We start from the raw sequence: 27,864 nt of genomic DNA, 5'->3' as shown, positions 1-27,864 counted from the left end.
AAAAATTTAAAGTTTATTTTTTGAGAGAGAGAGAGAGAGAGAGAGCACAAGTGGAGGAGGGTCAGAGAGAAGTAGAGGCAGAATCCCAAGCAGGCTCTGCAATACCAGTGCAGAGCCCGATGTGGGGCTTGAACTCAAGAACTGTGAGACCATGACCTGAGCCGAGATCAAGAGTTGGACGCTTAACCGTCTACGCCACCCAGGCCCCCCGCCCCGCCCCGTTTTTATTTTGTTTGTGTTTGTTCATTTGTTTTGTCTTTTATACTCCACATGGAAGTGAAATCATATGGTACTTGTTTTTCTCTGATTTATTTTACTTAGTGTAATGCTTTTTAGGTCCATTCTGGGTATACTACATTTTAGTTACGCATTTATCAGTTGATGGACATTTCATTTATTTCTACTTTTTGATTGTCATGAATAATTCTGCTGGGATCATTGATGTTCTGATTTTTGTGTGGATATTTTGTTTTCATTTCTTTTGAGCATATACTTAGGGGTGGAATTGCTCGGACATATGTGAGAACTCAAAGTTTAACCTTTTAAGGGAACTGCTGGGATGGTTTTTGAGAGTGGCTGTGTCATTTTACCATCCCATCAGCAGTATGAGGGCTCCAGTTTTTCTATCCCTTCATCAGCAGTTGTCTGTCTTTTTTATTATAGCTATCCTGGTGGGTGGTTGTGAAGTAGTATCTCACGTGGTTTTGGTTTGCATTTCTGTAGTGATTAATGATGTGAATCTTTTCATGTGCTTATCGAAAGTGTATAATCTCCTTTGGAAGAAGGTCTATACAGATCTTTGCCCACACTTTAAATTAGATTATCTTTTATTACTAAGTTGTAAGAATTCCTTAAATATTCTGGATACCATTTATCCCCTTATCAGACATGATATGTTTTCCCCATTATGCGGGTTGTCTTTTCACTTTTTTGCTGGTGTCCTTTAAAGCACAGAAGGTTTCGGTTTGGATGAAGTCCAGTTTATCTTTGTTTTCTTTGTTGTTGTTTGTGCTTTTTGTGTCCTATCTAAGCAAGTTGCTTACTCCGAGATTATGAAGATTTGTTCCTCTGCTTTCCTGTAAGATTTTTATAGTTTTAGCTCTCATATTTAGGTGTCTGATCCATTTTGAGTTAATTTTTACATGAAGTCTGAGGTAGGGCTCCAGCTTCATGGTTTTTTACATGTGCATATCCAAGTACAGTATTTTGAAAAGACTGTTCTTTTTCCCATTGAACTGTCTTGGCACCTTTGTTGTTGAAGTTACATTGATTATAAATGTAAAGATTTACTTCTGGACTCTCAGTGATATCCCATAGATTTGTATTATCTGTCCTTATGCTAGTATTATACTGTTTTGATTACTGTACCTTTGAGTAAGTTTTGAATTCAAGTGTCAATCTTCCAAGTATGTTTTTTTTCAAGATTGGCTGTTCTGAGTCCCTTGCATTTCCATGTGATTTTAGGATCATCTTGTCAATTTCTGCAAAATGACAGCCGGGATTTTTAATAGGGATTGCATTGAATCTAGAGATAATTTTGGGATATGTTACCATAAATCTTCTAGTCGAAGCACATAATACATCTTTCCATTTACTTAGGTCATCTTTAATTTTCTTCAGAAACGTTTTGTAGTTACCAGTGTACAAGGTTCACACTTCTCTTGATAGCTTTATTGCTAAGTATTCTATTTTTTTGGATAAAAAATACCCGAAATGGGGGCGGCTGGGTGGCTCAGTCAGTGAGGCCTTCAACTTCAGCTCAGGTCATGATCTCACAGTTTGTGGGTTCGAGTTCTGTGCTGGCAGCTCAGAACCTGGAGCTTGCTTCAAATTCTGTGTCCCCCTCTTTCTCTGCCCCTCCCCTGCTCATACTCTGTATCTGTCTCTCAAATATAAACATTAAAAAAAATCCAAAATGGAATTTGTTATTGTAAATGGAATTTAAAAATTGTTTCTCGTTTTCAGATTAGAGCAGTATTGTTTTATAGTCTTTATACCTAATGTAAATCTTTCTTTTGACTCTTAGTAGGATAGACACTAAATTTTGAGCTTTAAGTGAGAACATACTTTGAGCTTGTCTGTTCTGCTTCTGTATTGCTTATTTATTAATTTTCCACTGATTATGCCATTTATGCACGTCTGCTTTGTAAAATTCCTTGTCTGCAATAACCAAAACAACTTTGTAGTTAATATTTTAGAGGGTCAGATATTTGTTGTGTTTCAAAGTAACAGTATTTTATAAAACAACTTTTGGAGATAAAAGCCAAAACTTTCATTCCTTTGAAGCAAATGATAAGTAAGAGTGGACAACCTAAAATATCTAGTCTAGATTGAGTCTTAGAGACTATGTAAGCTGAACTGGATTTACCCTTTTAGCTCATAGTACACTTCCAGAGTAGTCCCATCTTTTTCATCCATCCTTTTTCTTGAACTGCTTGTAGTGAAATAACAGACACAAGGACTATTTTGGCTTATGTTTGGGAAGAAAGTTACTGTTTTCTTCCTTTTACCTTGCTTTGTAAACTTTTCCTTGATAATGTCACATCCTCATTCTTTTCTTCCTCTCTGTTTCCCTGGATAGTTTGTATCCAAACATTACTGTAATTTCCTAGTTAACTTCCTTCCAGATCCTGTCACTTCCAGTCAGTCTTGGACATTAGCACAAAGAAATTCTTAAGCATTGCTTTTATTTTCATTTCTTAAAAATCTACAGTATCCCCTGTTGCTTACAAAATAAAGTTGAGATGCTGTACCTTAACATTCAGGGCCCTTCCCAGGGGAACTTCTCTTTTTTCTTTTTCTTTTTTTATTAAAAAAAATTTTAAAAATATTTATTTATTTTTGAGACAGTGCAAGAGACAGCGTGCAAGCAATGGAGGGGCAGACAGAGGGAGACACAGAATCTGAAGCAGGCTCCAGGCTCTGAACTGTCAGCCCAGAACCTAATGCGGGGCTCGAACTCACGAACTGTGAGATCATGACCTGAGCCGAAGTTGGACGTTTAACCGACTGAGCCGCTCAAGTGCCCCTTCTTTTTTTATCTTAGTGTAAGAGAGAGAGAGAGCAGGTGGAAAGGGACAGAGGGGAGCGGGGAGAGAGAGAGAGAGAGAGAGATAATCCTAAGCAGCCTCCATACTCAATGCGGAGCCTGTCGCCTGGCTCAGCCCCACAACCTTGGATTCACAACCTGAGGGGAAACTGAGAGTCAGATGCTAAACCAACTGAGCCACCCAGGTGCCCCTGACTACTAAAATTTACTGTTTTATTTATAGCACAGTAGTTTGTTTTCCCCTGCCTCCAATGAAATGTCACGTTGAACATGTTTACAACAAAGTAGTGGTGAGAGGAAAGTTGGGAAGGGAGTGGTGTCCTAGAACCTTGACTTATCCAGCTTTCCTTTTGTCTGTTGAGGTACCCGTAAGAAATCATAAGGTTCATGGAACAAAGTTGGAGAGCCAGTTGTTTACCTCATGTACCGAATACTCAGCATTCCTATACTCTGTGTGTGACATCTTTTTTCTCCTAATGCATTATAATTTTCTGCAGTTTAGAAACATAGTTTATAGAACTAGGGATGTGTACTCCCCATGGTGGCTAGCATTATGTTGTACAGATAGAAGGTGGTTCCCAACATATATTTATTTCCCAATTGATATTTAAAAAATTTTATTATACTTACTACATTCAAATCAGAGGAAAGCTAGTTTTGTTTTTTCCTTACTTAGACATATTGCCATAAGACTATTAGAAACTGGAATTACCACTGATTTTCAGGAAACTCAAGAAAGCAGTTGTTTCTAGCCATTCTAAAAATGGCTTTCCTACAACATGACATATCCAGATTATATTTTTCTTATAGAAGATTGCTTCTAGGCAATCTTAATATCCTTCTAGGCATTTTAATTTTCTTTTAAAATATAAAAAACAAAATCCTAAGTGTTAACTTTAACATAAGGCCCAAATGATTCTTACACAAGTGAGAAAAGACAGAAACACAGGTAAGGGAGTTAAGTATTAAAACATACATACATACAGTCTATTTGAAGTTACTTTAAAATAATTAATTTGCCTTTCGTATTGTGTGTGTTAGAAATGCATATGTATTTGGATTTATATCAGTGTGTACAATGTATTCATTTGTGAAGAGTAGTATCAAATCAACTTGTTTGAAACCGTAAGATTAAAAGATACCATACCTTAGAGAATCATTTATTTTTATTTTTGTGCTAACCAGGGTAAAAACACCCCCCTTTCTGCTTGTGGGTCACAAAACTCATTTTCCTTGCTCAGTGCCCTAGAGGCAAAGATAGGATTAATTGGTTCTTCTCTGTTTGAAAAAATGACATCCTTTTCTATTATAGTAGGAAATTATTTTTAAGTGACTTAAAATTTTGTATAAGATTTAGGGATACAAGTGGTTGGCCTTCTGTTAATTTTGTTGTGTTGGTGTGTCCTATCCTGTAACAATGTTGTTGGGTGTCACGTGACTGTGGACCAGTGTGTTCTTCCTTATGTTAGCCTCTCCATCTACTGGAAAGTCACAGTTTTGCCACTTTTGTATTTTATTTTATTAAACAAGACTTTTTTTAAATTAAGATTTTATTTTTAAGTAATCTCTATACCCAACATGGTGCATAAGCTCAGAACCCCAAGATTGAGAAGTCATATGCTCCACTTACTGAGCCAGCTAGACATCCATACAGAAAACATTTTTTTTTTTTTTTTTTTACCTCTTAAAATTTTGTTTTTAAAGATGTTTTATTTATTTTTGAGACAGAGAGAAAGCATGAGCTGGGGAGGGGCAGAGAGAGGGAGACAGGAAACCGAAGCGGGTTCCATGCTGACAGCAGAGAGCCTGATGTGGGGCTCGAACTCATGAGTGATGATCTGAGCTGAAGTCAGACGCTCAGCTGATGGAGCCACCCAGACACCCCTAAAAATTTTTTTTTGTATTTATTCATTTTTGAGAACGACAGAGACCGAGCACGAGTGGGGGAAGAGCAGAGAGAGAGAAGGAGACACGGAATCCAAAGCAGGCTTTTGGCTCCCAGCTGTCAGCATAGAGCCCAACGCAGGGCTTGAACCCTCAAACCTTGAGATTATGACCTGAGCCAAAGTTGGATGCTTAACTGACTTGAGCCACTCGGGCATCTCTCCACAAAAGACTTTGAAAGACAGGTGTTTGGTTGAGAATTTCAGCTGCTGGCACAAGAAGATACAAGTAGAGATGGCTTTGTTGCTTCTTTCGGGGCGGGGGGTGGGGGGTGGTATGTGCATTGCAGAGAGAGATCCTTGTTTCTTGTCCTGACCCTGCCATGTCTGAAGTCAGGATGAGGTATATTTTATTTTTAATAATTTGTATTAGCTCTTCCCAGTTTGTTGTCTCTCCCAAATTTTCCAGGTAAAGAAAAAACTTTGGGGCTGACTTTCTATGGATCTATCTAACCTCAAAGACTTGAATTTTGTGGTAATACAATGTCATCTCCGTGGTATATCAGATAAACTACTTATAGCATGTAAAAAACATAATTACTTATTTTGAAAGAGAGCAGGGAAAGGGCAGAGAGAGAGGTGGGGTGAGAGAATCCCAAGTAGGGTCCATCTACACTGTCAGTGCAGAGCCTGATGCTGGGCTCGAACTCAAGAACCGTGAGGTCATGACCTGAGCTGAAACCAAGAGTTGGACTCTAAACTGACTCATGCACCCGTTAGCATTTTAAATATTAAATAGTTCTGTTTGATATGCCCAGAATTAAAATTAGGAAATAGTTGTGGTCATTCATAATGGAACGTATCTGGTGCTGCATTTTTTAGTGGGCAAGTGCTGTTGTCTGGTGTATTTTATAACTGTAGCCGATTGGTGTTTAGAACAGAAGAGTATAAACCTTTGAAATGCATTCAAGTTTCCCATGGTTTTGTGGCTGGGACCCTGATACCTTCAGATGTTTTTGCAATGGTAGATGTTGTAAGAATTAATTCTCAGGTTGGTCATTTGGAACAGAACACTATTCCTGTGTAAACTTACGTCTTCTAAGCTATGTTATTCAGTACCTTTCATTTCTATCTTATTTTAGCCGTCTGCTTTCATGACTTTGTCATCATCTGTAACTGCTTTTCTTTCATAGTGCCCTCCCCCCCCCCCCCCAGGGTCTGCTCTGATCATGGTCAGCTTAATCTTTACTCTTCTACTCCCTTTTTTCCTGTCCCTTTTAGGACTCTGACCTTTCCATGGCCATCTTTTTTTTTTTTTTTTTTTTAAACCTGTTTCTGCCACCTTTATCACCCCCTTTTTTAAAAAAAATTTTTTTTACGTTTATTTATTTATTTTTTTGAGAGACATAGAACACAAGTTGGGGAGGGGCAGAGAGAGAAGGAGACACAGAATCCGAAGTAGGCTCCAGGCTCCGAGCTGTCAGCACAGAGCCCGATGCGGGGCTCAAACTCACAAACCGTGAGATCGTGACTTGAACCGAAGTTGGATGCTTAACTGACTGAGCCACCCAGGCACCCCTGTGATCACCCTTTTTGATTCCTTACTCTGTCACCTCATTTCCTTTATCTATCACAGAATGTTCTTTCTTCTTGCTTTTCAGAACATATAGGCAGAGTCCTTAACCTGGATCCATGGATTCCCAAATGGTTCATGGAGAGGATTCAGGGCATTGATAAACTTGGATGGGAAAAAATATTACATCTTTGTTTTCACTAGTTTCTGATTGAAATTTAGCATTTCTGGGTGCCTGGCTGGCTCAGTCAGTGGAACATGTGACTCTTGATCTCGGGGTCATGAGTTCGAGCCCCACCTGGGGTATAGAGATTACTTACAATCAAGCAAAAAAGAAATTTAGCATTTCTTTTCCATTAACAAATCGTTAGTATTAGCAGTATCTGTGACTTTAGCACTTATAGAACTCAGTTAATTTCATATCACTTGTATAGATGTAGATATCTTGACATGTTATGCTCCTCACCTTTTGAAAATTATAGTATTAAATTTGCTGTTAGATCTTACAGATTAATGCATTAATAAAGAAGCATGTGTATTACTGTTGCACTGATTTGGATTTTCAGATTTTGATGCCTACATTTCATTATATTTGATCTCTTTTGATTTCCGATTTATTTTATGCGTTTAAATCCATAGGCTCCCCCCAAATGCTAAGGGGGATCCATGGATAAAAGAAAGGTTAAGAATCCCTAATCTAGATAAAGGTTCCCGGTGCCCCATCTCCTTGCATTTCTCTCATTATTATTTTATTATTTTTTAAGTAAGCTGTGTGCCCAACGTGGGGCTTGAACTCAGGAGACCCCAAGATGAAGAATCACATGCTCTAATGACTGAGCCAGCTAGGCCCTCCCCACCCCCCTTTGAATTTCTGTCTTACTCCTTTTTCTCCCTCTTGCCTGAGAACGCCTCCATTTGTCTCCTTATTTTGTTGTGCCTGTGCACACATCTTGGCCCCTTACTGTGTTCATTATCCCCATCTCGTTTCTGTTTTTTTTTTTTTTTTTCTTTTCTAACATGTATCTTGTTTTAATACTTTGCAGAAATATATGTAGATAAAAACCTCAGTATTTTATAAAATATAACTAATGCTTTAACCTCTAGTATGTGTAGTCTTTGTGTAATCATTTTTGTTACTTGAAGATTTGGGATAATCAGGGAACACTACTATTGATTGATTGTTGTTTTGTGTGTGTGTGTGTGTGTGTGTGTGTGTGTGTGTGTGTGTGTGTGTCTGTGTTTTAAACTTTAATTCCAATATGGTTAACATACAGTGTTATATTCGATATACATGTACAATATAGTGATTCAGCACTTCTATACATTACTCATTGCTCATCATGGTAAATGTTCTCTTAATCCCCATCACCGTTTCACCCATTCACCCTCCCCGACCCACCTCCTTTGTAGTAACCATCAGTTGTCTGTAGTTAAGAGTCTTTTCTTGGTTTGTGTCTTTCTCTCTCTCTTTTTTTTTTTTTCTTTGTTCATTTGTTTCTTAAATTCCATGTATGGGTGAAATCATATGATATTTATCTTTCTCTGACTTTTTTCACTCAGCATTATACTCTCTAGATCCATCCATGTTGTTGCAAATGGCAATTCGTTCTTTTTATGGCTAAATAATATTCCATTGTATATACCACCTCTTTATCCATTCATGTATCAGTAGACACTGGGCTGTTTCCATAATTTGGTTATTGTAAATAATGCTGCAATAAACAGGCACATGTATCTTTTTGATTTAGTGTTTTCATATTCTTTTGAGTAAATTACCCAGTAGCGGAATTACTGTATTGTATGGTAATTTTATTTTAAAGTTTTGGGGGAAGCTCCACACTGGTTTTCACAGTGGCTGCACCAGTTTGCATTCCCAGCAGTACACAAGGATTTTAAATAAGAAATTTATTTATTTATCTATTTGTTTATTTTTTTATTTAAAGAAAGGGACGGTGCCTGGCTGGCTCAGTTGGTGGAGCATGTGACTTTTGATCTTGGGGTCTGGAGTTTGAGCCCCACTTTGCACGTAGGGATTACTAAAAAAACAAAAAGTGCTCAAGGATTCTTCACATCCTTGCCATCACTTGTTGTTTCTTGTGGTGTTAATTTTAGCCATTCTGAAGGTATGAGGTGATATCTCATTGTGGTTTTTGATTTGCATTTCCCTGATAATGCGTGATGTTGAGCATCTTTTCATGTGTCTGGCTATCTCTATGTCGTCTTTGGAGAAATGTCCATGTTTTCTGCCCTTTTTAAAAAATTTTGTTTTTTTATTTTAGAGAGGATGAGTAGGGGAGGGGCAGAGAGAGGGGGAGAGAGAATCTGTAGAGCTCAATCCCACGACCCTGGGATCGTGACCTGAGCTGAGGTGAAGATTTGGATGCTCAACTGACTAAGCCACCCAGGTGCCCCTCTGCCCATTGTTTAATTGTGTTTTTGTTTTGTTTTGTTTTGTTTTTTGGTGTTGAGTTGTAGAAGTTCTTTATTATTTTGGATACTTAAAAAAAATTTTTTTTAAATGTTTATTTAAAAAAAATTTTTTTTAACGTTTATTTATTTTTGAGACAGAGAGAGACAGAGCATGAACGGGGGAGGGGCAGAGAGAGAGGGAGACACAGAATCCGAAGCAGGCTCCAGGCTCTGAGCTGTCAGCACACAGCCCAACGCGGGGCTCGAACTCACGGACCGTGAGATCATGACCTGAGTTGAAGTCGGATGCTTAACCGACTGACCCACCCAGGCGCCCCTTTAATGTTTATTTTTAAGAGAGACAGTGTGTGAGCAGGGGGAGGGGCAGAGAGAGAGGGAGACACAGAATCTGAAGCAGCCTCCAGGCTCTGAGCTGTCAGCACAGAGCCCGACGCAGGGCTCAAACCCACAAACTGGGGGCGCCTGGGTGGCTCAGTCAGTTAAGCGTCCGACTTCGGCTCAGGTCATGATCTCACGGTCCGTGAGTTCAAGCCCCGCGTCGGGCTCTGTGCTGACTGCTCAGAGCCTGGAGCCTGTTTCGGATTCTGTGTCTCCCTCTCTCTGACCATCCCCCGTTCATGCTCTGTCTCTGTCTCAAAAATAAATAAACGTTAAAAAAAAAAAAAACAAAAAACCCACAAACTGCAAGATCATGACCTGAGCCGAAGTCGCACCCTTAACCAACTGAGCCACCCAGGCCCCCCTATTTTGGATACTTTTTACTGGATAGGGCTTTTGCAAATACCTTCTACTCAGTAGGTTCTGTTTTAGTTTTGTTGATTGTTTCCTTTGATTCTGTTTCTGCTATTTTGATGTGGTCCCAATAGTTTATTTTGCTTTTGTCATTGTCAGAGAAATTATTGCCTGTGCCCTCTTCTAGGATTTTTAGGGTTTCGGATCCCACATTTAGATCCCTAATCCATTTTGAGTTATTTTTGTTTAGGGTCCAGTTTCATTCCCCATCTTGTTTCTTTGTACTGTTCTTTAATATTATTTATGTATTATGTGGTTTAGTATATGCTTATAGTATAAAAAGTCATACAGAACAGAGGAATGTAAAAAAAGGGTAATATGCCTCTGGCTTCCAATTCCACTACCCTGGGGAGGTCTGTGGACTAGTGTACAATTTGGAAAATTTTTATCTTAGTGATATTCAAGTCTATTTTAGACCTAACCCTCTACTTCCCCCTACTTAATTCCTGCTTTGTGTTTTTGAAGGCATAGATCAGCTGTCACTTGTAAAGCCACAGCCTTTTATTCCTCAGAACTTAAATTTTAATACTTTTTACATTAGATTCTAAAAGATTTGCTTCATGTCTGTAACTACTCTCCTACATGTGGGAGCTCCTTCAGGAAAAGGCAGGGATTGTGTCTTAGGCCCTAGCCTCTCCAAAGTCAGTGACTAAGACACTGTAGGTACTCAGTAAATGTTAAGAATGAATAAATGGCCTCTCAGTTTCCAGGATGGCATCCACTGTAACTGATACACTGCGTAAAATGGTCCACATATAACAGATGGTATATGGTGAGAATACTTTTTTCAAAGTTCTCGAAAAACAATCACAGTATTCTTAATTGATCAAAACAGAACAATAGCATTGGAATAAATTTTAAAAAATTGATCTAGAACTTCAGTGAGAAAAAGCAGATTTAGTTGAGAGATGAAATGGGCAGCCTAGGGCTTTGGCAAAGACTTCTGGAAGCACATTTGACTATTACTGATGTTAAGTCTGGTAATGATTTTTAAATTTAATCTAGTTTTATGTCATCATGTGGTTTTAATAAATTTATATTTATTCGTAATGTGTCACTAGCATTTCACTTATTTCGCTATTATTCTGATCCTTTAAAAAGGCCTCAGACAACTTGGAGTGATTTTTCAGAATCATAATTGGGAGGTAAAAGAGGAAGAACTGAGGAGCAGAGCTCATATCGTATTTCCTGGGTGTGGGACTGAGGGATACTCAGGAGAGAGGTGGTGCTTTGGTTGAAACACTTCTTTCTTTTTTTTTTTTTAATTTATTTTTTAAAGTTTATTTTTATTTTTGAGAGAGACAAAAACAGCATGAGTAGGGGAGGGACAGAGAGAGAAGGAGAGAGAGAATCCCAAGCAGGCTCTGTGCCATCAGCACAGAGATGTGGGACTTGAACTCAGGAAACCTCAGGAAACCGTGAGATCATCACCTGATCCGAAACCAGGAGTCAGAGGCTTAACTGACTGAGCCACCCAGGCGTCCCAAAACACTTCTTTATTATTACCACCAGGTGGCACCACTGGCCCAGGGTGACTAGGTTTCTGCCCAGAATGAGAAGGGAAGGTTTTGAGAGCCCATCGCTGTGGGGGTAACATAGAGGGGTTTGCGGGTGTGTGTGTGTGTGTCAGAGGGAGGTACATGTATACCCTTTTCCCCTCTAGTCTAGAGCTTTTGGAAAACTGAATGTGTATAAGGCAGGGAATGAAGTACATGAAGAATTTAAACCTTTATTATCTTATCTGATAATTTTTATTGTTTTTCTTTTTTTCTTTCTATGCCTGTAGTTCCTTCAGAAACAGGTAACATTTTTCTGACAGCCTCTTTGTATTCTTGCATCTTGCTTTTATAATGCTTATGTTTCTTACCATAGAGGGTAATGGAAAATTAACATACTCTCACATGACATTGGAAAAATCTGCATGCAAATTGCCACAGTTGCGATTAGATTATAGACAATTAATTTTCCAAACTTTGCAGAAATCCTGGCTACAACATTTTACTATTTAAGACCAACATTGTTTTTTCAAAAATCCAAACATGGGCGCCTGAGTGGCTCACAGTCAGGTGTCTGACTCTTGATTTTGGGTCAGGTTATGATCTCACAGTCGTGAGATTGAGCCCCGCCATCAAGCTCTGCTCTGTGTGTGAAGCCTGCTTGAGATTCTGTCTCTCCCTTTCCCTCTGCCCCTTTCCTGCTTGCAGCTGTGCACGCATGCACGCACTGTCTCAAACAATCCAAACATTGAATTTTCAGAATTTACAGTATTAGATACTGTTCACAGTGTAGAATGAAATATCCAGGTCTTGCCTCCTTGTAGCTGATAATTATAGAGTGTTGGCCTGAAATATGGTGTTTATGACCAGGGTTTTCCCCAGTATCCTAACACTATAGCTTCATTTTTGTGCTCTCTACTTCTGTTCATCTTTTTTACATCTTTCTCTAAACTCTTTACTCGTCTTTAAAAAGGGACTTTCTGTGGTGCCTGGGTGGGTTTTTTTTTTTTTAATGTTTATTTTTGTGGGGGAGAGAAAGAGAGAGAGACCGAGTGTGAGCAGGGAAGGGGCAGAAGGAGAGGGAGACACAGGATCTGAAGTAGGCTCTAGGCTTTGAGCTATCTGCACAGAGCCTGACGCAGGGCTCGAACCCATGAACTATGAGATCTTGACTTGAGCCGAAGTTGGATGCTTTACCGACTCTTGAGTTTGGCTCATGTCATGGTCTCCTGATTCATGAGTTGGAGCCCATGTTGGGATCTGCCCTGACTGTGGGGAGCCTGCTTGGGATTCTCCCTCCCTCTCCCTCTCTCTAGATCTCCCCTGCCCCTGCCCTGCTCACAGGTTCACTCTGTCTCAGATAAACAAACCTTAAATAAAAAAGGACTTTCTTTTGAGAAGGATTTAAAAGCAAGAAATATCAGTATTAAGAGAAATACAACTTTTGTGTTTTCTTTTCCCCCTTTCTGCCTTGAAAGAAAACTGTCATGCTAAGTAACAACATGTGAGTAGTTTACTCCTTTTACAAGATCGGTATTATAAACAGAAGATTTAAGATAACAATACAGTATTGAAAAAAATCGGTTACTTATTAATGGACTCTTAATACAGCCTAAAATTGTGATCAGCAGATTAAAACTTGGTTCAGTGAAGTGTTAGATGCTTGCTTTTCCACATTGGGTCCCTTTTGGTTTTGTGTAGGATAATACTGATAAGAACACATTTATCAATTTGAGGACAGCTTGACTCAGTCCTTGTCTTTCCTGAACACTTTGACAGACACACACGCGCACTTCCGTGAGAATAAGTCCATTTATGTGGTTCTGTAAAAATATCTCTTGCTGCTTTGAGCTTTAATTTCTTGAATAAAAAGAGTATCATCTTCAGTTCTGGGTTGCCACGTAAGTAAATGCTTTATGCACTGAAGCAGATGCCTTTCAAAAAACTAGTGTAATTAAAACATGAATAGGATCAGCAGTATAAGTTAATAATCGTAATAATCGTATTGCTTACTGCAAAACAGGACATGACTGGCTTGAATTTTCCTGTATTATAGTTTTCTGTTCTGTTTTTGCGAGAAAATAGGGAATTTCAGTAAGTTCAGGAAGTTATGACTGACGTTCTCTTGAAGTTTTACTGGCAAAATTAATTTTTACCAAGAATTCGTGCAACCATAAGGTGATATAGAATATGGCTCGTATCAGGTGAATGTCACGTAAGGCCAAGTTTTTGGGACCATTAGTGTCTTCCATCTGAAGGTGTCATTATGAGGACAGCAGCATTCTGTTAGACCCTCTTAGAGAGCTTTTCCAAGGTGCGCTCATCTTCCGGTGGATGCTCTGTCCCACTCCTCGCTAAGGCGTGCTGTTGTTGGGATCCCCCCTGTTATGCTCTTAGCTCTTGTAATTGCTAGTAATAGGAGCTACGCTGCTGGAAGAGCTGGCAGCTAAGCCCACAGGTGCAGTTATGCTTTTATTTCCTGGTGTGCACGCACACACACCCATCCATCCCTAGTTTGGGATGAGAGGAGGTAAGAGCTAGTAGTGACACTGGGCTTGTAGTGCCATGCCTAAATTGGCTGGCTCGAATTTCTTTGGAATCACCTTGCCCACTGGGGAGCCAATGACCGTTATAGAAATCGTACCAAATAAAAAAAATCCCTCTGGAATTTTCTCTTTTAAGAGACACCGCTGTTGATACTTCCTTTTCCCACTCCTTGGTGGCAGCTTATAGTAAGGGTGAAGGCATAGTGACTGGGAGCTAGTATCTTCTAGCAGAAAAGTGTGATTCCCTAGCCCTGTGCTAGGTGGTAACCCTGTGGGCCCAGCCATTTAAGCGCAAGCCTGTATCTTCAAAGCATTTCCCCATACTATTGTTGCCCAAGTAGACTTACTTACCTGGTCCTAACACCTATCTAGAGAAAAATTTTCTTCACTGGACAGCAGCTACTAGATATTTCCTGTCAGCTGAGCATAGTAATGCTCTCACAAGCTAGTGCTCCTCGTTAACATTAGTCAGAGGAGGAGAGAGCACAAAGAGTGAGAAAGTGTTGGTGGGAAGTCCAGGTACATAGGCCTGCCACCTGAACCTTCTGGGGATAGGTGACACTGTGGGGCCTGAATTTTGTAACAGAGTTACAGGGAAAAATGGATTCTATGAAGGGTTTGGTCACTTAGACTGGCTTCAGTTACTGATGGCGAGAGCATGTTAGGATATTGCCCTCTGCATGTAGACTTGGATTCAGAAGTTAAAATATCTCCATATGTTTGGCTGCAGCTCTGAGATTGTATCTAATTAATGCATCCATTAAACAAAAACCCTACTTCAGGTTGGATTGATAGAGATCTTCTGGATCACTTCTGAAACACAAAGTACAGTAATTATTTTTAATATAATGACTTGTGTGAATACCTTAAAACATACTTCATATGGCTTAAAATTATTTGGGAACATACCTTCACTGAAAGTTTTTTGAAGATGATGGTATTAGAAGCATGACATCTCTGAAAGCCTACCATTAATTCTATTCTTTCTGTTTCATAATTACTTTTCACATACCTCTTTGTTGATGATTTATGTATGTATTAGCGTAGCCTGTTGTCTGGCTGTATGATCTTTCAACTAAGTCCATCTTTTGCAGACGCTTTTACTGACTCTGCTATCAGTGCTAAAGTGAATGGTGAACACAAAGAGAAGGACCTGGAGCCCTGGGATGCAGGTGAACTCACTACCAGTGAGGAACTGGAGGCTTTGGAAAACGACGTAGTAAGTAAAATCTTTTTGCTTAGTATCAGACTGTGGTCATGTCATGTGATATGGTGTGACCTCCTATCATTTAGTTTTAATTGAAGTATATTGTCATCATTGTAGCGAAGGTATTTAAAGCAGCAGTTTTTTTGTCTAAACAGAGACTTCTCCCCACACTTAGGAATTATTCCTATGTTTTTAAAGTAAATCATAACAAGCAACTTACAAATTTAAATTGGAAAGCATGGGAAACTGGAAATACTGGCATGTTTTGCTTTGAAAGCTTTACAGAAGAAGGCAGCCTAAGAAAGGGGTGTCTTAATTGTTGACTTTACCTAGAGGTGAGGTCAAAGTATGACTCTTAGGCTTCTTGTCTGAGGAAGAGGTACTCACTATTGAGATACGTAGTGAGTTTACATAGTTACCTATAGACATTGGGATTAGAAGACTTTAACTTTTTTTTTGAGAGTTTAAGTTTGTTGGTTTTTTTTATTTATTTATTTATTTTTTTAACGTTTATTTATTTTTGAGACAGCATGAACAGGAGAGGGGCAGAGAGAGGGAGACACAGAATCTGAAACAGGCTCCAGGCTCTGAGCTGTCAGCACAGAGCCCGATGCGGGGCTCGATCTCACGGACCGCGAGATCATGACCTGAGCCGAAGTCGGCCGCTTAACTGACTGAGCCACCCAGGCGCCCCAATTTTTTTTTTTTTTTATTTTAAGTTTATTCATTTTTGAGAGAGAGAGAGAGAGAGACAGAGCATGAGCAGGGGAGGGGTAGAGAGAGAGGGAGACACAGAATCCGAAGTAGGCTCCAGGCTCCAAGCTGTCAGCACAGAGCCTGACGCGGGGCTCGAACTCAAAAACCGTGAAATCATGACCTGAGCTGAAGTCGGACGCTCAACCGACTGCGCCACCCAGGTGCCCCATAGTTGTTGTTTTTTTAAGTTTTAAGCGCAGAGCCTGACACAGGGCTCAAGCTCATGAACCATGGGATCATGATCTGAGCTGAAATCAAGAGTTGGACACTCAACCACCTGAGCCACCTAGGCACCCCAGAAGACTTTTACTATTTACTGGATATCCTCCTGCACAGTTTAGATTTTTTATATGGAACATATACTACTTACGCAGTTTTAAAGCCTCTATATGTAACTGATCTCCAGCCCACACGTTAGCCTCAAGCAGTTGCTTGATTGGTGGTATTACAGAATAGTCATGCCTGGAGTAGCACAGAAGGACCCAAGATTGATGGGTGCCTTCAGAGGCAAGCTTTAGTATTAAAGTTGCCATCAGAAATACTGGGATAATGCTGTGTCCTCTTTCTGAGATGGATAAGGATTATGCACTCTATTTTGTCCCTTTACACCATTCAGACTTTAAACGTTGAAGGGGTTGCAACATTAGTGAAATGACTATCTAGGCATTAATATTCACTAGTGAAGATTTTTGCAGCCTCTGCCCCCAGTTGGTTGATTCTTGCGGATTAAAGAATGCAGGCTAGCTTTTGACAGTGGTAGTTTCCTCATAGAAGTGTAGAGTTATCTACACTGAGGTTACAGGTTAGCATACTGAGCCCTTTGCTCAGGGCCCATAGAAGCTGTTAATGTTGAGACCAGTTCTAAAACCCAGCTCTTGTGACTTTGCACAGTGATTGTGTGTTTACTCTCTCATGCTGCTGTCTCTTTGAGCATACCCAGGGGAAAGGGGGGGATGGCCAGGATCTGGTACCATGCTCACACCTTGAAATACGGATGCAGCAGTGAAAGCTTTGGCTTATTCCCTTCTTCCCCCGAAACTCTGGAAGTATTTTTGGCTGTCAGAAAGCATCCTTTATCCCTCGTAGATCTCATGATCAGTCAACTCAAGAAGGTCTCAGGTATTTGCCCTATAGAAAGATGGCTGTTAAGGAGTAGGGAAAGAATTCTGACCTGAATGCTTACGTTTTATGAGGTAACTTGAAATATTCTAAACTTTTACATATATTGTCTGAAATAATTGTTTTATATAGTCATTTGCCACTTTGTAAGGGGTGATATATAAAAGAAAAATTTTTTCTTAAAACGTTTTTAAAGGAAGTTTTTGCCTGTTTTTTAATTAGCTAGATTTTGCTGTTATATATGATAGATAGTGTTAATGCAGGATATTAATTGTACTTAAAGAAGAGAAATACTTTGTCATTTTGAAAAATGAACTTTATTTTCTTCTAGTCTAATGGATGGGATCCCAATGATATGTTTCGATATAATGAAGAAAATTATGGTGTAGTGTCTACATATGATAGCAGTTTATCTTCATATACGTAAGTTTAGAAAATTGACTTTTTTAAGCGAATTTGTCTTTGATTTTCATCAGCTTATGTTAGGATGTTGAATAAATAAATATTTCTGTTGGATTTTAGTTTAAATAATTATGTGAAAGAATTAATCCTGTCACTACCTAGGCTGATAAATTCTCATTAAAACGGAATACATTTAGTTTACATATAACCTAATTTTATGCTCTAGATAATTTTTTTTTTTTTTTAAGCTGTAAAAACTCTGAATTTGCAAGTATAGATGTTATGGGGCAGTAGTCAATTTAACCAGTTTTGGAAATGTTACATTCCTCTAGGGAAAAGTGAAACCGAAAAAAAAGCTAATTTTGACTTATACATAAGTAGATCAGTGTAATTCTTCTATAGTTCTACCCGTATTTCAAACTCTCAACTTTCTTAATAGTGTTTTGGGACAGTTCTATAAACTGTGACTTTAAAATACTCACTTTGCTTTTTCTTTTCCTCACGTTTCAGGGTACCCTTAGAAAGGGATAACTCAGAAGAATTTTTAAAACGAGAAGCAAGGGCAAACCAGTTAGCAGAAGAAATTGAATCAAGTGCCCAGTACAAAGCCCGAGTGGCCCTGGAAAATGATGATAGGAGTGAAGAAGAAAAATACACAGCAGTTCAGAGAAATTCGAGTGAACGTGAGGGCCACGGCATAAACACTAGGTATTTAAAGGAAATCATGATGCAGTATTTTGGATACACAACTCAAGGTCTGTGTGAGAAGGTGTATTATTATTATTATATTTCATCTTCCTTTAATATAGCTTAGGTAGAGAATGCAAGTGGAATTGGTTTAAGATTCTGTTAGAGAAAAGATTATAGTAATTTTGGAAAATATTTTTTGAGCATCAAGCTTTACGAAGCCAAGTGTTGGAAATACAGTGATGAGCAAACCAAGGTTTGGAAGAGCTGCTTAAAACACAGTGATCAGATAGGGGTGGGGGTGCACAGAGCATAATAACAGATCGCTAGGATTTGCTAGATTAGAGGTGTGTTCAAAGTATTAAGAATATCCAGAGTGAGGATGGCCTACCATGTAACTGTGGAGTCCGAGAACGCGTCACAGAGGAGGTGATGTTTTGTGATAAGATAGTACATGTGTCTACTGCCCAGAGAGAAGTATGAGAGGGGCATTCCTTGCATGGTGAAAAGACACGTGAAAGAACCTAGCCAGCTGAGGACGAGGCTGGTTATTTTGTACGTCTGGAATACAGGGTGCTGTTGGGGGTGCAGTGTTGGCATCTGGTGATAGGAACTGAGGTAGTGAAGGACTTTGTGTCATGTTAAAGAGCACGCTGTAGGCAGGGGATGGTGTGAATGAACTCTGGGACATTGAGAGTTGGTTGAAACAGGGAGACAAGTTAGTGTATTGAAATTGTTCAAGTGTGAGAACTTGGTAACCACCTAGGCCAGGGCTGGTGATAGAAAGGTTAGAAAAACCAGTTGACCCTAAGGTTTCTCTGATAACTAAGTTGATTGATGTTTGTACTGGTAAAACATAGAGCAAGTGTGAGGGGAGATAGAGTGAGCTTGTTTGTTCAATTTATCGCAGTTGAGGGGCTCGCAAGCCTTAGATAGATTTAATTCGTAAACACGTGTTGAGAACCATCTGCTACATACCTGATAGAATAAGATATAAATTCTTGAAGACACAACTTAGAGTCTGAAGGTTGGAATTAAAGTGTTGTTCGGTGGGAGATTTTGAGACTGTGGGACTGGCAGTGTGGATTTTAGGATTCGTCAGTATTGCTGGTATTGAATGAAAATCCAATGACTAGCCACAGACCAAGAGGAAACAAAATAGAGAAAGCAAGGACAAAGAAAGTTTCAAGAAGACAGACCACATTTGATATTAGAATCGGCCGTCTAGAGGCCAAGTAGGATAAGAATGAATACACTTGTTAAACTTTTTTGCTTAGGAGGAGAATCTGAGAGAAAAGGAAAGGCTAGAGGCTAGACCTGAGGGTAACATGGAAGAATAGGGGTGTTTGGGAGTGAGACAGTTTGGTTTAGTGTTTAACCTTTTTATAACAAGCATTCGCTTCTGCCTAAATTACTTTTCAATTTGTTTCATTGGCCTGATATCTATTAGGATGAAATGATTTAGAGGATCTCTCATTTTCAGGGAAAATAAATATATTCCTCCTGGACAAAGAAACAGAGAAGTCATATCCTGGGGAAGTGGGAGACAGAATTCACCGCGTATGGGCCAGCCTGGATCGGGCCCCATGCCGTCAAGATCCACCTCTCACACTTCAGATTTCAACCCGAATTCTGGTTCAGACCAAAGAGTAGTTAATGGAGGCAAGTATTTTGACCAAATTTGTCAATGTCAGTGATCAGATACATAGTTTTCTAAGTATTTAAGTTTAGCATAATTGGTAAGAGCATGCACACCTTCAGTGATTTCTGTGGAGTAGTTTTTACTTCAAAACTATTTAAAATTTGCTTTTGTGGATATCAAATGAGTAAAATTTGTATAAGTCTTTGGCATATATCGTATTTAGTATGATGAGATTCTCACATGGTATGATAAAGTGCTAAATTTAGCCAAAGATACTCACTTGGCCAAAAAACACTCCACGTATAAAGAAATTGGAAACTTTGGGTAGGCTCTCAATTTTTTAAAACCCTGGATGATAAAATGATTTAGACACGGTTTATATGGAAAATCCTAGTCTGTGTGAAACACTCAGTGGTTAATACAGGTTCATTTTCGTAAACTGTTTATACATTTATATTCTGCTTACTTCAAGAAAGGATTTGAGGTAACTTGCTGTACAAGACATGACCAAGAGTCATGTGAAGAAGGTGAAGAAAGAAATGTGCTTAAATAAACGATAAAAACAACTCTTAGTTTAAGGATGGATATTATAGTTTAGCAGAAGTAAAGTGAAGGAGACTTGCATCTTTAGAGCAAGAAGATATTTTTCCGCTCTAAATCCTAGGGTGTGGATCTTCCGTGTGAGTCTGGGATACTGGACAGCAGTGTTTTAGGCCACAGGGAAATACAATAGCAATACTACTTTACTCACCCGGGAACAAAGTAGACGTTCAGTTTAAGGTATTCACGTTTGGAAAGCTAAAACGGAAAGGAGAGAACACTGAGTTTCCAATTTCAGTTGTTTCTGTTGAGTCTCTCTCCAGAATTCCTCTCCAAACAAACACTCTTGAGTATTTTCTGTACTTAGCGTTGGGGGTGAAATTTCTTTGCTCACTGAGTAAAGAATTTTAGTTGTTTATGAACAGAATTTCCAAGTAAAAAACCTGAAGGGGGCTAGGAAATGTATGATACTCAAGTGTGTGGAACCCTATGGAGAGGAGACCTGGACTGTTTCCTAAGATTAAGGTAAGTGCTGTGTGCTGTGTAATGTTACACATTAGCTGTATCTTTACCTGTGCCTGTCCCTCAGTGTCACTTTATTTGGTGATGACTGCTCTGTAGTTGCATTCTTTATTAAGCAGTCTCTTAAATAAGTGTTTACTGTATAAATTATTTAGCAGGTCCCCCTTCTTTTTTCTAATTTGTTAAGATTGGAATGTTTTCTTGAAAAGGCAATGAATATTAACCTTTGTCACTCCTGTGACTCAAAAAATAGTAGTAATGGTTTATTTCTACTTAAAATGGACTTGCTTGATGAGATTTCAAACTGAGTCTTCGAGTGTAAACTAGATGAAAATCACAGATGGTTATAAAAAAAACCCAGCATTTTTAATGGGATATAATAGCTGCTGCTTATTTTCATGTTTCAAAAGCTAAAACTAATATAGTAAATAATCTTATTTTCCTGAGTTTTGTGATTTATTGTGTGAAATTATCTAGTTTATGTTATATTCCTTTTAATGATTGATTACTGAGAAACAGTTATAGAACCAGGATTAATAGGCAGAAAGTCTTAACTGTCTTCTTCAATAGTATGTGTAGATCCTAATTAACCCTTTGGGAACGTGTGTTCATTTAAAGAGACTTAATTTTAAGGAGGTTAAAGTAAAATGTGAATTTATGTCAGTTAAGTTATGCTAAAACTTATCACAAATCAAATGACTGTCCTCAAAGGGTTAAAATGTACAAGAAATCATTTTTGTCATTTTACTTTTTTTTCTGTTTACTTTTTTCCCTCATTTTTTTCTTTAGTTTTTATACTTTCCTTCATATCATTTGTTCTGTCAGGTGTTCCCTGGCCATCGCCTTGCCCATCTCCTTCCTCTCGCCCACCTTCTCGCTACCAGTCAGGTCCCAACTCTCTTCCACCTCGGGCAGCCACCCCTACACGGCCGCCCTCCAGGCCCCCCTCGCGGCCATCCAGACCCCCGTCTCACCCCTCTGCTCATGGTTCTCCAGCTCCTGTCTCTACTATGCCTAAACGCATGTCTTCAGAAGGTACAATACCACAATTTGTTCATGTTTTTGTTTGTCTTTGTTTAACTCCTATGTGAGTTTATAATTACAAAATAGTTTCCTCTTCATTATTTAATAACCTATAATTTCCGTGTTTTAACTTTAGTTTATTAAAACTATTTCTATTAACCTTTTGTTCATGAGAAATGTGGTAAATACTGTGTGAAGCAATGAACTGTCCTGGATTGTAAGAATGAGGGTTTAATCTCTGCCTGGTAATGATGCTCTTTTACAGCCCCAGAAGGTCTACTCCAGGTTTCTGTCCCTCTCAATATGCAATGTAAACAGTGGCTAATGATGAACAGTGAACTTTCTTTACCCAGTCTTGGCCTTACTGTAGAAGCTATCATAAAAAATAAAATAATGATAAAAAAGAACCTATTATTTTACAGTTACTTGGCCAAGGTACTAGTGAACCTACCTGTTGGCCATAGGCAGGAATGGTGGTTTAGAGGTCCTTTTTGAGAGGGACAGTCCGTGTAGTTGCCTTCGTGTGTTTACTCTTAGATTATAATATGGAGATTGGTCTTATGTTTGGGGGATTTAAGAAAATTAGCGTCATAATGTTTTCTAGTGAAAGTCTAATCTGGAAGAAGTCCTTGATCTAAGATAAAGTTGTTACTAAAAACCATGTGCCCTTGTCAAAAACAAAACAACACAAAACAAACCTGTAGTTTTCATGCAATATTTGATGCTATACCCTCTGTTGCTATGTAGCAAATACATGGAGGTGTATTGTAGGAAGGTCACGTTTTAATGTAAGTGCAGTGCATATGTTAAAGACCTGTTTTCTGAATAACTCCTTTTGATGTTTATTTCAGAGTATTTGTGTTAGAATTTTGATCTGCTTTGTTCATTAAAATCGCAGTTGATACAGTTACTGTTGAGACTAATACAGTTTTCTGGCAGTGCTTCCCTGGAGAAAACTATGTTGGCTGCTTTTTAATAAACTGTTGCCATCTAGGCAAGACGGAGGTCATGGGATCTTCACTAAAGTAGCTAACCTTGAACAGCATGTTGCACTGATTTTCAAGGTGACTTCCTTGCACAAAAGTGCCCGTAATGGTGGCCACTAAACAAGAAGTTAAATTCTATTGAAGTATTTGTTGGGATGCATTGTTTGAGTAAAAACAGGACTCACTAGTGAGTACGTACATCTTCACCACAGTAAATTGTCAGGACTGCTTATGGACTGACTATTCGGGCAGAAGTACACCCTCTGCATATTGAGAGGCTGCTACATTATCCAATTTTTCTTTTTAACTAGTTTCAATTAAACTCTTTTCCAGTCATGTAGTTAGATGACACTGAAGCATGTTTAAAGTGTGAACTTCACAAGTAAAACCACTAAATATTAAATACAATGGTTTTATGTATTTAGTATAGGTGAGTACATTTTGTTTCTGTATTTTATGTATTATCAAAAAGAATGAATTTTTTTCCAAGTTAAGAGTTTGATTTCATTGCGCTATACCAATTAGCCTTCTTGTTCTTTTTCTCTAAATGGGTGTAAAGAATATATATATAGATACACAGTTACCCAATTCGTAATTCAATTTTTTTTATGTAAATCCCTTCTCCAGTTGAAAACTATGATATATAACATTAACATTTCTTTTTAACATTGTGTCCATGGGTAAATTCCTACTGAGAACACAAATTTGTTTGACATTCTAAAGAGTTCAACAGCAAGGTGAGGGTGAAGATTGGCTTTGACATTAACAGTGAGTTTTACTGAGTGTTAGCACTGTCTGGCTTCTCTACTGAGAGCAAGTCTGTCTACTGTTTTCACCTGATTGTTTTGTTCGACTGCAGAGTAGACTTTTTAGAAATAGAAATCACAAATGGGTTGACAGAATTAATGACCGAGAATTTTGACAATTTATATAGTGCAAATTTCTTCTCCAAATGTCAATTATTCTAGTGTTTCAGGTCTTTTCAGTAGAATTTTCAGCTCATAGCCTGGTTAAGTATGAGAAACTGCTTACAGGTGAAGACTGCTTTAAGGCATGGGTTGTAAAATTTATTACCATGGCAGAAGAGGTAGATAAACTAAGATTTTATAGAAATTTAAGAAAGGTGTGTAGATATGTTTCCATAGTATAAAAGCATATAGGGATCAATAGTCTTTTATTTAAAATTTTTTTTCCTAATTTTAGAAGTAATACAGAAAATTTGAGGGGAAAAGCTAAAAGTGTGTGGTAAAATAAAACTTAGGTAACCATAACTTCTGTTAACATTTTATTGTTTTTATTTTTATATGCCTACAAGTAATGGATATAGATTAAACAAATTGCCAAAAGTCTTTGAAAAGTTATGACATCTCTTTGATTTCTTATGTCAGCTTCATCCCTCCCTTCCTTTAAAAATAAAGGGAAATAATCTAAAATTTATTTATAAAACCTTATGGCATTCCACAAAAGAATTCTGAAAGAATATGGCCAAAAATACGTTGTTTTGTTTTTGTTTTTGTTCATTCTTTTATAACCAAGGAGAAAGTAGAGAGAGAGGTGTGTGTGTGTATGTGTGAATGGGGTATATGTGTTTAGCAGAAAAGTTGTACTGATGGACGTTGTATCATTTATGTGATGTTCACTATTCCTTTCTTAGGGCCTCCGAGGATGTCCCCAAAGGCCCAGCGACACCCTCGAAATCACAGAGTTTCTGCTGGGAGGGGTTCCATTTCCAGTGGCCTAGAATTTGTATCCCATACTCCACCAAGTGAAGCAGCTGCTCCTCCAGCAGCAAGGACCAGTCCTGCGGGGGGCACATGGTCATCAGTGGTCAGCGGGGGTAGGTAACACTTGGCTTGGAACATAATGACAGTGTTCATTTTGTAATTCTGCATGTACAAAGGGCTCCACCACTCACTATATGTTAGAGCAAACCGTGTGATCATTCTGAGTTTCAGTTTTGTTAATGGGTTAATTTCTGCCTGTTCTACTTTATGGACTTGTGATAAGATTCATATGAGATTTGTAAGTATGAACATAAGTCATAGTTTTATAAAGTACCACTCAAATATAAAGCAAATACAGTATGAGGGACCATACTTCCTATCTTCTTAGCAGTTTTGTCCACAGATTCATTCCACAAACATCTGGGCTCACAGTGCTATGTGTTTCTAAAATTAAAAAAATTTTTTTTTCTAACGTTTACTTATTTTTGAGAGAGAGAGAGAGACAGAGAGTATGCGAGCCGAAGAGGGGCAGAGAGAGAGAGAGGGAGACACAGAATCCAAAGCAGGCTCCAGGCTCCACGCTGTCAGCACAGAGTCCGATGCAGGGCATGAACTCACAAACTGCGAGATCATGACCTTCGCCTTCGCCGAAGTTGGCACTTAACTGACTGAGCCCCGCAGGCGCCTGCTTTGTGTTTTAATAGCATGTGTATATGGCGCTAATTTCTGATTGTATTTCCCTTATGAAGAATATCAAACATAACTCGAGGGGCCCAAGTTTTATCTGTGATTAGCCTGAGGAATGTGCTGACAGCAGTTATAAAATTATAAAAAATACACTTTGATAAGAACTTACAGTTAATTTAATGTTTTGCTTCCATAACTGTGGAGAGTTAGAGCACGCAGTGATAGAGGTTTTTTGTTTTGTTTTTGTTTTTGGTTTTGTTTTTGTTTTTTTTTATCATCTATCTTAATCAGCACATAGAATCTTTAAAAGAAAAAAGATCTTGGGGCACCTGGGTGGCTCAGTCGGTTGAGCCCCTGACTTTGGCTCAGGTCATGATCTCGCAGTCCGTGAGTTTGGGCCCCTCGTTGGGCTCTGTGCTGACAACTCTTGAGCCTGGAGCCTGCTTGAGATTCTGTGTCTCCCTCTCTCTCTGCCCCTCCCCCACTCATGCTCTGTCTGTCTCTCTCTCTCTCTCTCTTTCTCTGTCAAAAATAAACATTTAAAAATTTTTAAAAAGAAAAAAAGATCTTTATTTTTAAAAAATGTTTTAAGTTTATTTATTTTGAGAGAGACAGCACAAGTGTGGGAGGGGCAAAGGGGTGGGGAGAGAATCCCAAGCAGGTTTCGTGCCAACAGCACAGAGTCCAACGCGGGGCTTGAACTCACAAAACCGTAAGATCGTGACCTGAGCTGAAACCCAAGAGTCAGATGCTTAACTGAATGAGCCACCCAAGTGCCCCCAAGAAAAAAGATGTTTAAACTTAACCAGAAATATCTCCAAACTCTGCTGAATGCTTTAGTTGATATATATTGCTCAGAATCATGTATGTATAATTTTATTGTAAATTCCCTTGTACTTCTGTTTTCTTCCTTGATCTTTAAAGAAAACCAAAAGAAATTAGATTTTAGATATTAGAAATTAGGTATTAATTAGGATAATCTAGTTAGAAATTAGATAGTAGTTATTAGAAGGAAATGATTCATTTAACAAGAGAATGGAAGGTCTAGAAACCTATTTCTTCTGTTGTACCATTAATTATTTGACATTACTTAGAATCTGGAGATGGATTTGAGAGTAACAACATGATTATAGAAGTGAAACAATAGAAACTGTTGTTATATTTATACGCAGAATAGTGTTACAGGTTTGTTTTTTTATACTTATTAGAAAATTGACAGTCGTTGAAGTTTCCTTTCCATGATCCTATGACTTCAAAATGTAAAGAACAACTAGAGTGAAGCGAATTGAACCATTTTCTCTAAATCTTTGAATCTGAGTTCTACAAATAAGTTTATAATGGAACAGGAAACCTATTAGATGCTTACTTGAGCTCAAGTGGAGTATGAATCCCAGCATGAATTACCTTCCTCTTTTGGCTAAATTGGTTCCCCAATTTTCTTAGTTATTGCAAAGTGGCTCTTGAAGAGGCAAAAAAAGAACATACAGGATTGGCTGCAAGCTGCCAAAAGGTGTTTGAGCTTATTATTTGAAGGAGGAACAAATAAGCCCATTTCTTTGGGACCTTCTACCCCATTATTAAAGAGACCTCTCATTTCATCTTAAAAAGTAGTGTTTATCCTGTCTTAGAATTCCAGGATCTAACGTGATTTAAAGTACTTCCTTTTAGAATTAATACATTTACTTACAAGGAAAAACTACATTTGTACTTAGGTATTAATAATTGTTGTCATTCTTCAGATACTTGTGTTCTCAGTCACCACCACGATTCCTTAAGACTTCTGAAAAGAAAACAGAGTGATGGGATAAAGAGTAATTGGGATGGTGGTCAAATTAGGACTATTTTACCTGTATTTTCAAAGAAGCCTCTTTGAGGAAGTGACATTTGAGCTGAGAATTTAACGTATAACTTTTCTCTTTCTTCTAGTTCCAAGATTATCCCCTAAAACTCACAGACCCAGGTCTCCCAGACAGAACAGTATTGGAAATACTCCTCCTGGGCCAGTTCTTGGTTCTCCCCAAGCTGGTATTATTCCAGCTGAAGCTGTTGCTATGCCTGTTCCAGCTGCATCTCCCACGCCTGCCAGTCCTGCATCCAATAGAGCTGTTACCCCATCTATTGAGGGTATGTAAGAAAGGGCTTCCAGCTCCAAAATGTCATTTGTGAAGTTCGTTGTTAGAGTTTAATGTTAATTGTATGAAAAATGCAATGTCCATTCATAGGTATATATTTGAGCATACATTTAAAATTTTATATAAATGGAGTTGTTTAAGTAATACTACTAATTTCATAAATGTTATTCTTGAACGTCTGTTAAACAGGGCTGACATTCTTGGGTAGTAGCTATTAATATAAATAAACTTACTGGTGTTTGATAGGTCTGCAAAGGAGAAAAGCTTCTGGTTAAATGGAAATGTTTTTTCCCAAAAACTATAGTAAATAAAAATTGTTGAATATTTTCCCATTTTACTTTTTTTTTTTTTTTTTAAATGTATTTTTTTTTTAGCTAAGGATTCCAGGCTTCAAGATCAGAGGCAGAATTCTCCTGCAGGGAATAAAGAAAATATGAAGCCCAGTGAAACATCACCTAGCTTCTCAAAGACTGAAAATAAAGGTTAGAGCTTTAAAAAGTCTTCTTGTATAACTTGGAAATAGGAAGGATATGTCTGATCTCATGCCAAATACAGATTGTTTTTGGTCAACACTTTTTCTTAGGATTGTGTGTATTTAAATGCATAAATTGACCAATGTCAAAATCTGTGATTAATATATTGAATAAAAGAACTTATTCATTTCTCGT

At 38.3% G+C, this 27,864-nt stretch overlaps 1 protein-coding gene across 7 annotated transcripts in view; it reads left to right on the top strand.

Moving 5' to 3' along the window:
- The window catches only part of ATXN2 (ataxin 2), a 127,774-nt gene that overhangs the window by 51,311 nt on the left and 48,599 nt on the right, over window positions 1–27,864 (top strand). For 6 of the 7 annotated variants that reach the window (XM_042911725.1, XM_042911727.1, XM_042911724.1 and 3 more), the window contains exons 6-13: window positions 14,864–14,988; window positions 17,183–17,274; window positions 17,764–17,961; window positions 19,424–19,602; window positions 21,470–21,679; window positions 24,308–24,490; window positions 26,991–27,188; window positions 27,571–27,678. In XM_042911725.1, coding sequence (XP_042767659.1) covers window positions 14,864–14,988; window positions 17,183–17,274; window positions 17,764–17,961; window positions 19,424–19,602; window positions 21,470–21,679; window positions 24,308–24,490; window positions 26,991–27,188; window positions 27,571–27,678 — 1,293 coding nt within the window. The remainder of the gene's footprint in view (window positions 1–14,863; window positions 14,989–17,182; window positions 17,275–17,763; window positions 17,962–19,423; window positions 19,603–21,469; window positions 21,680–24,307; window positions 24,491–26,990; window positions 27,189–27,570; window positions 27,679–27,864) is intronic. The other variant, XM_042911731.1, reaches the window with a different exon arrangement.

The sequence above is a fragment of the Panthera leo genome, chromosome D3 (assembly GCF_018350215.1).
Source record: "Panthera leo isolate Ple1 chromosome D3, P.leo_Ple1_pat1.1, whole genome shotgun sequence".
Taxonomy (NCBI): domain Eukaryota; kingdom Metazoa; phylum Chordata; class Mammalia; order Carnivora; family Felidae; genus Panthera; species Panthera leo.
This window is presented reverse-complemented; position numbering and strand designations above follow the sequence as displayed.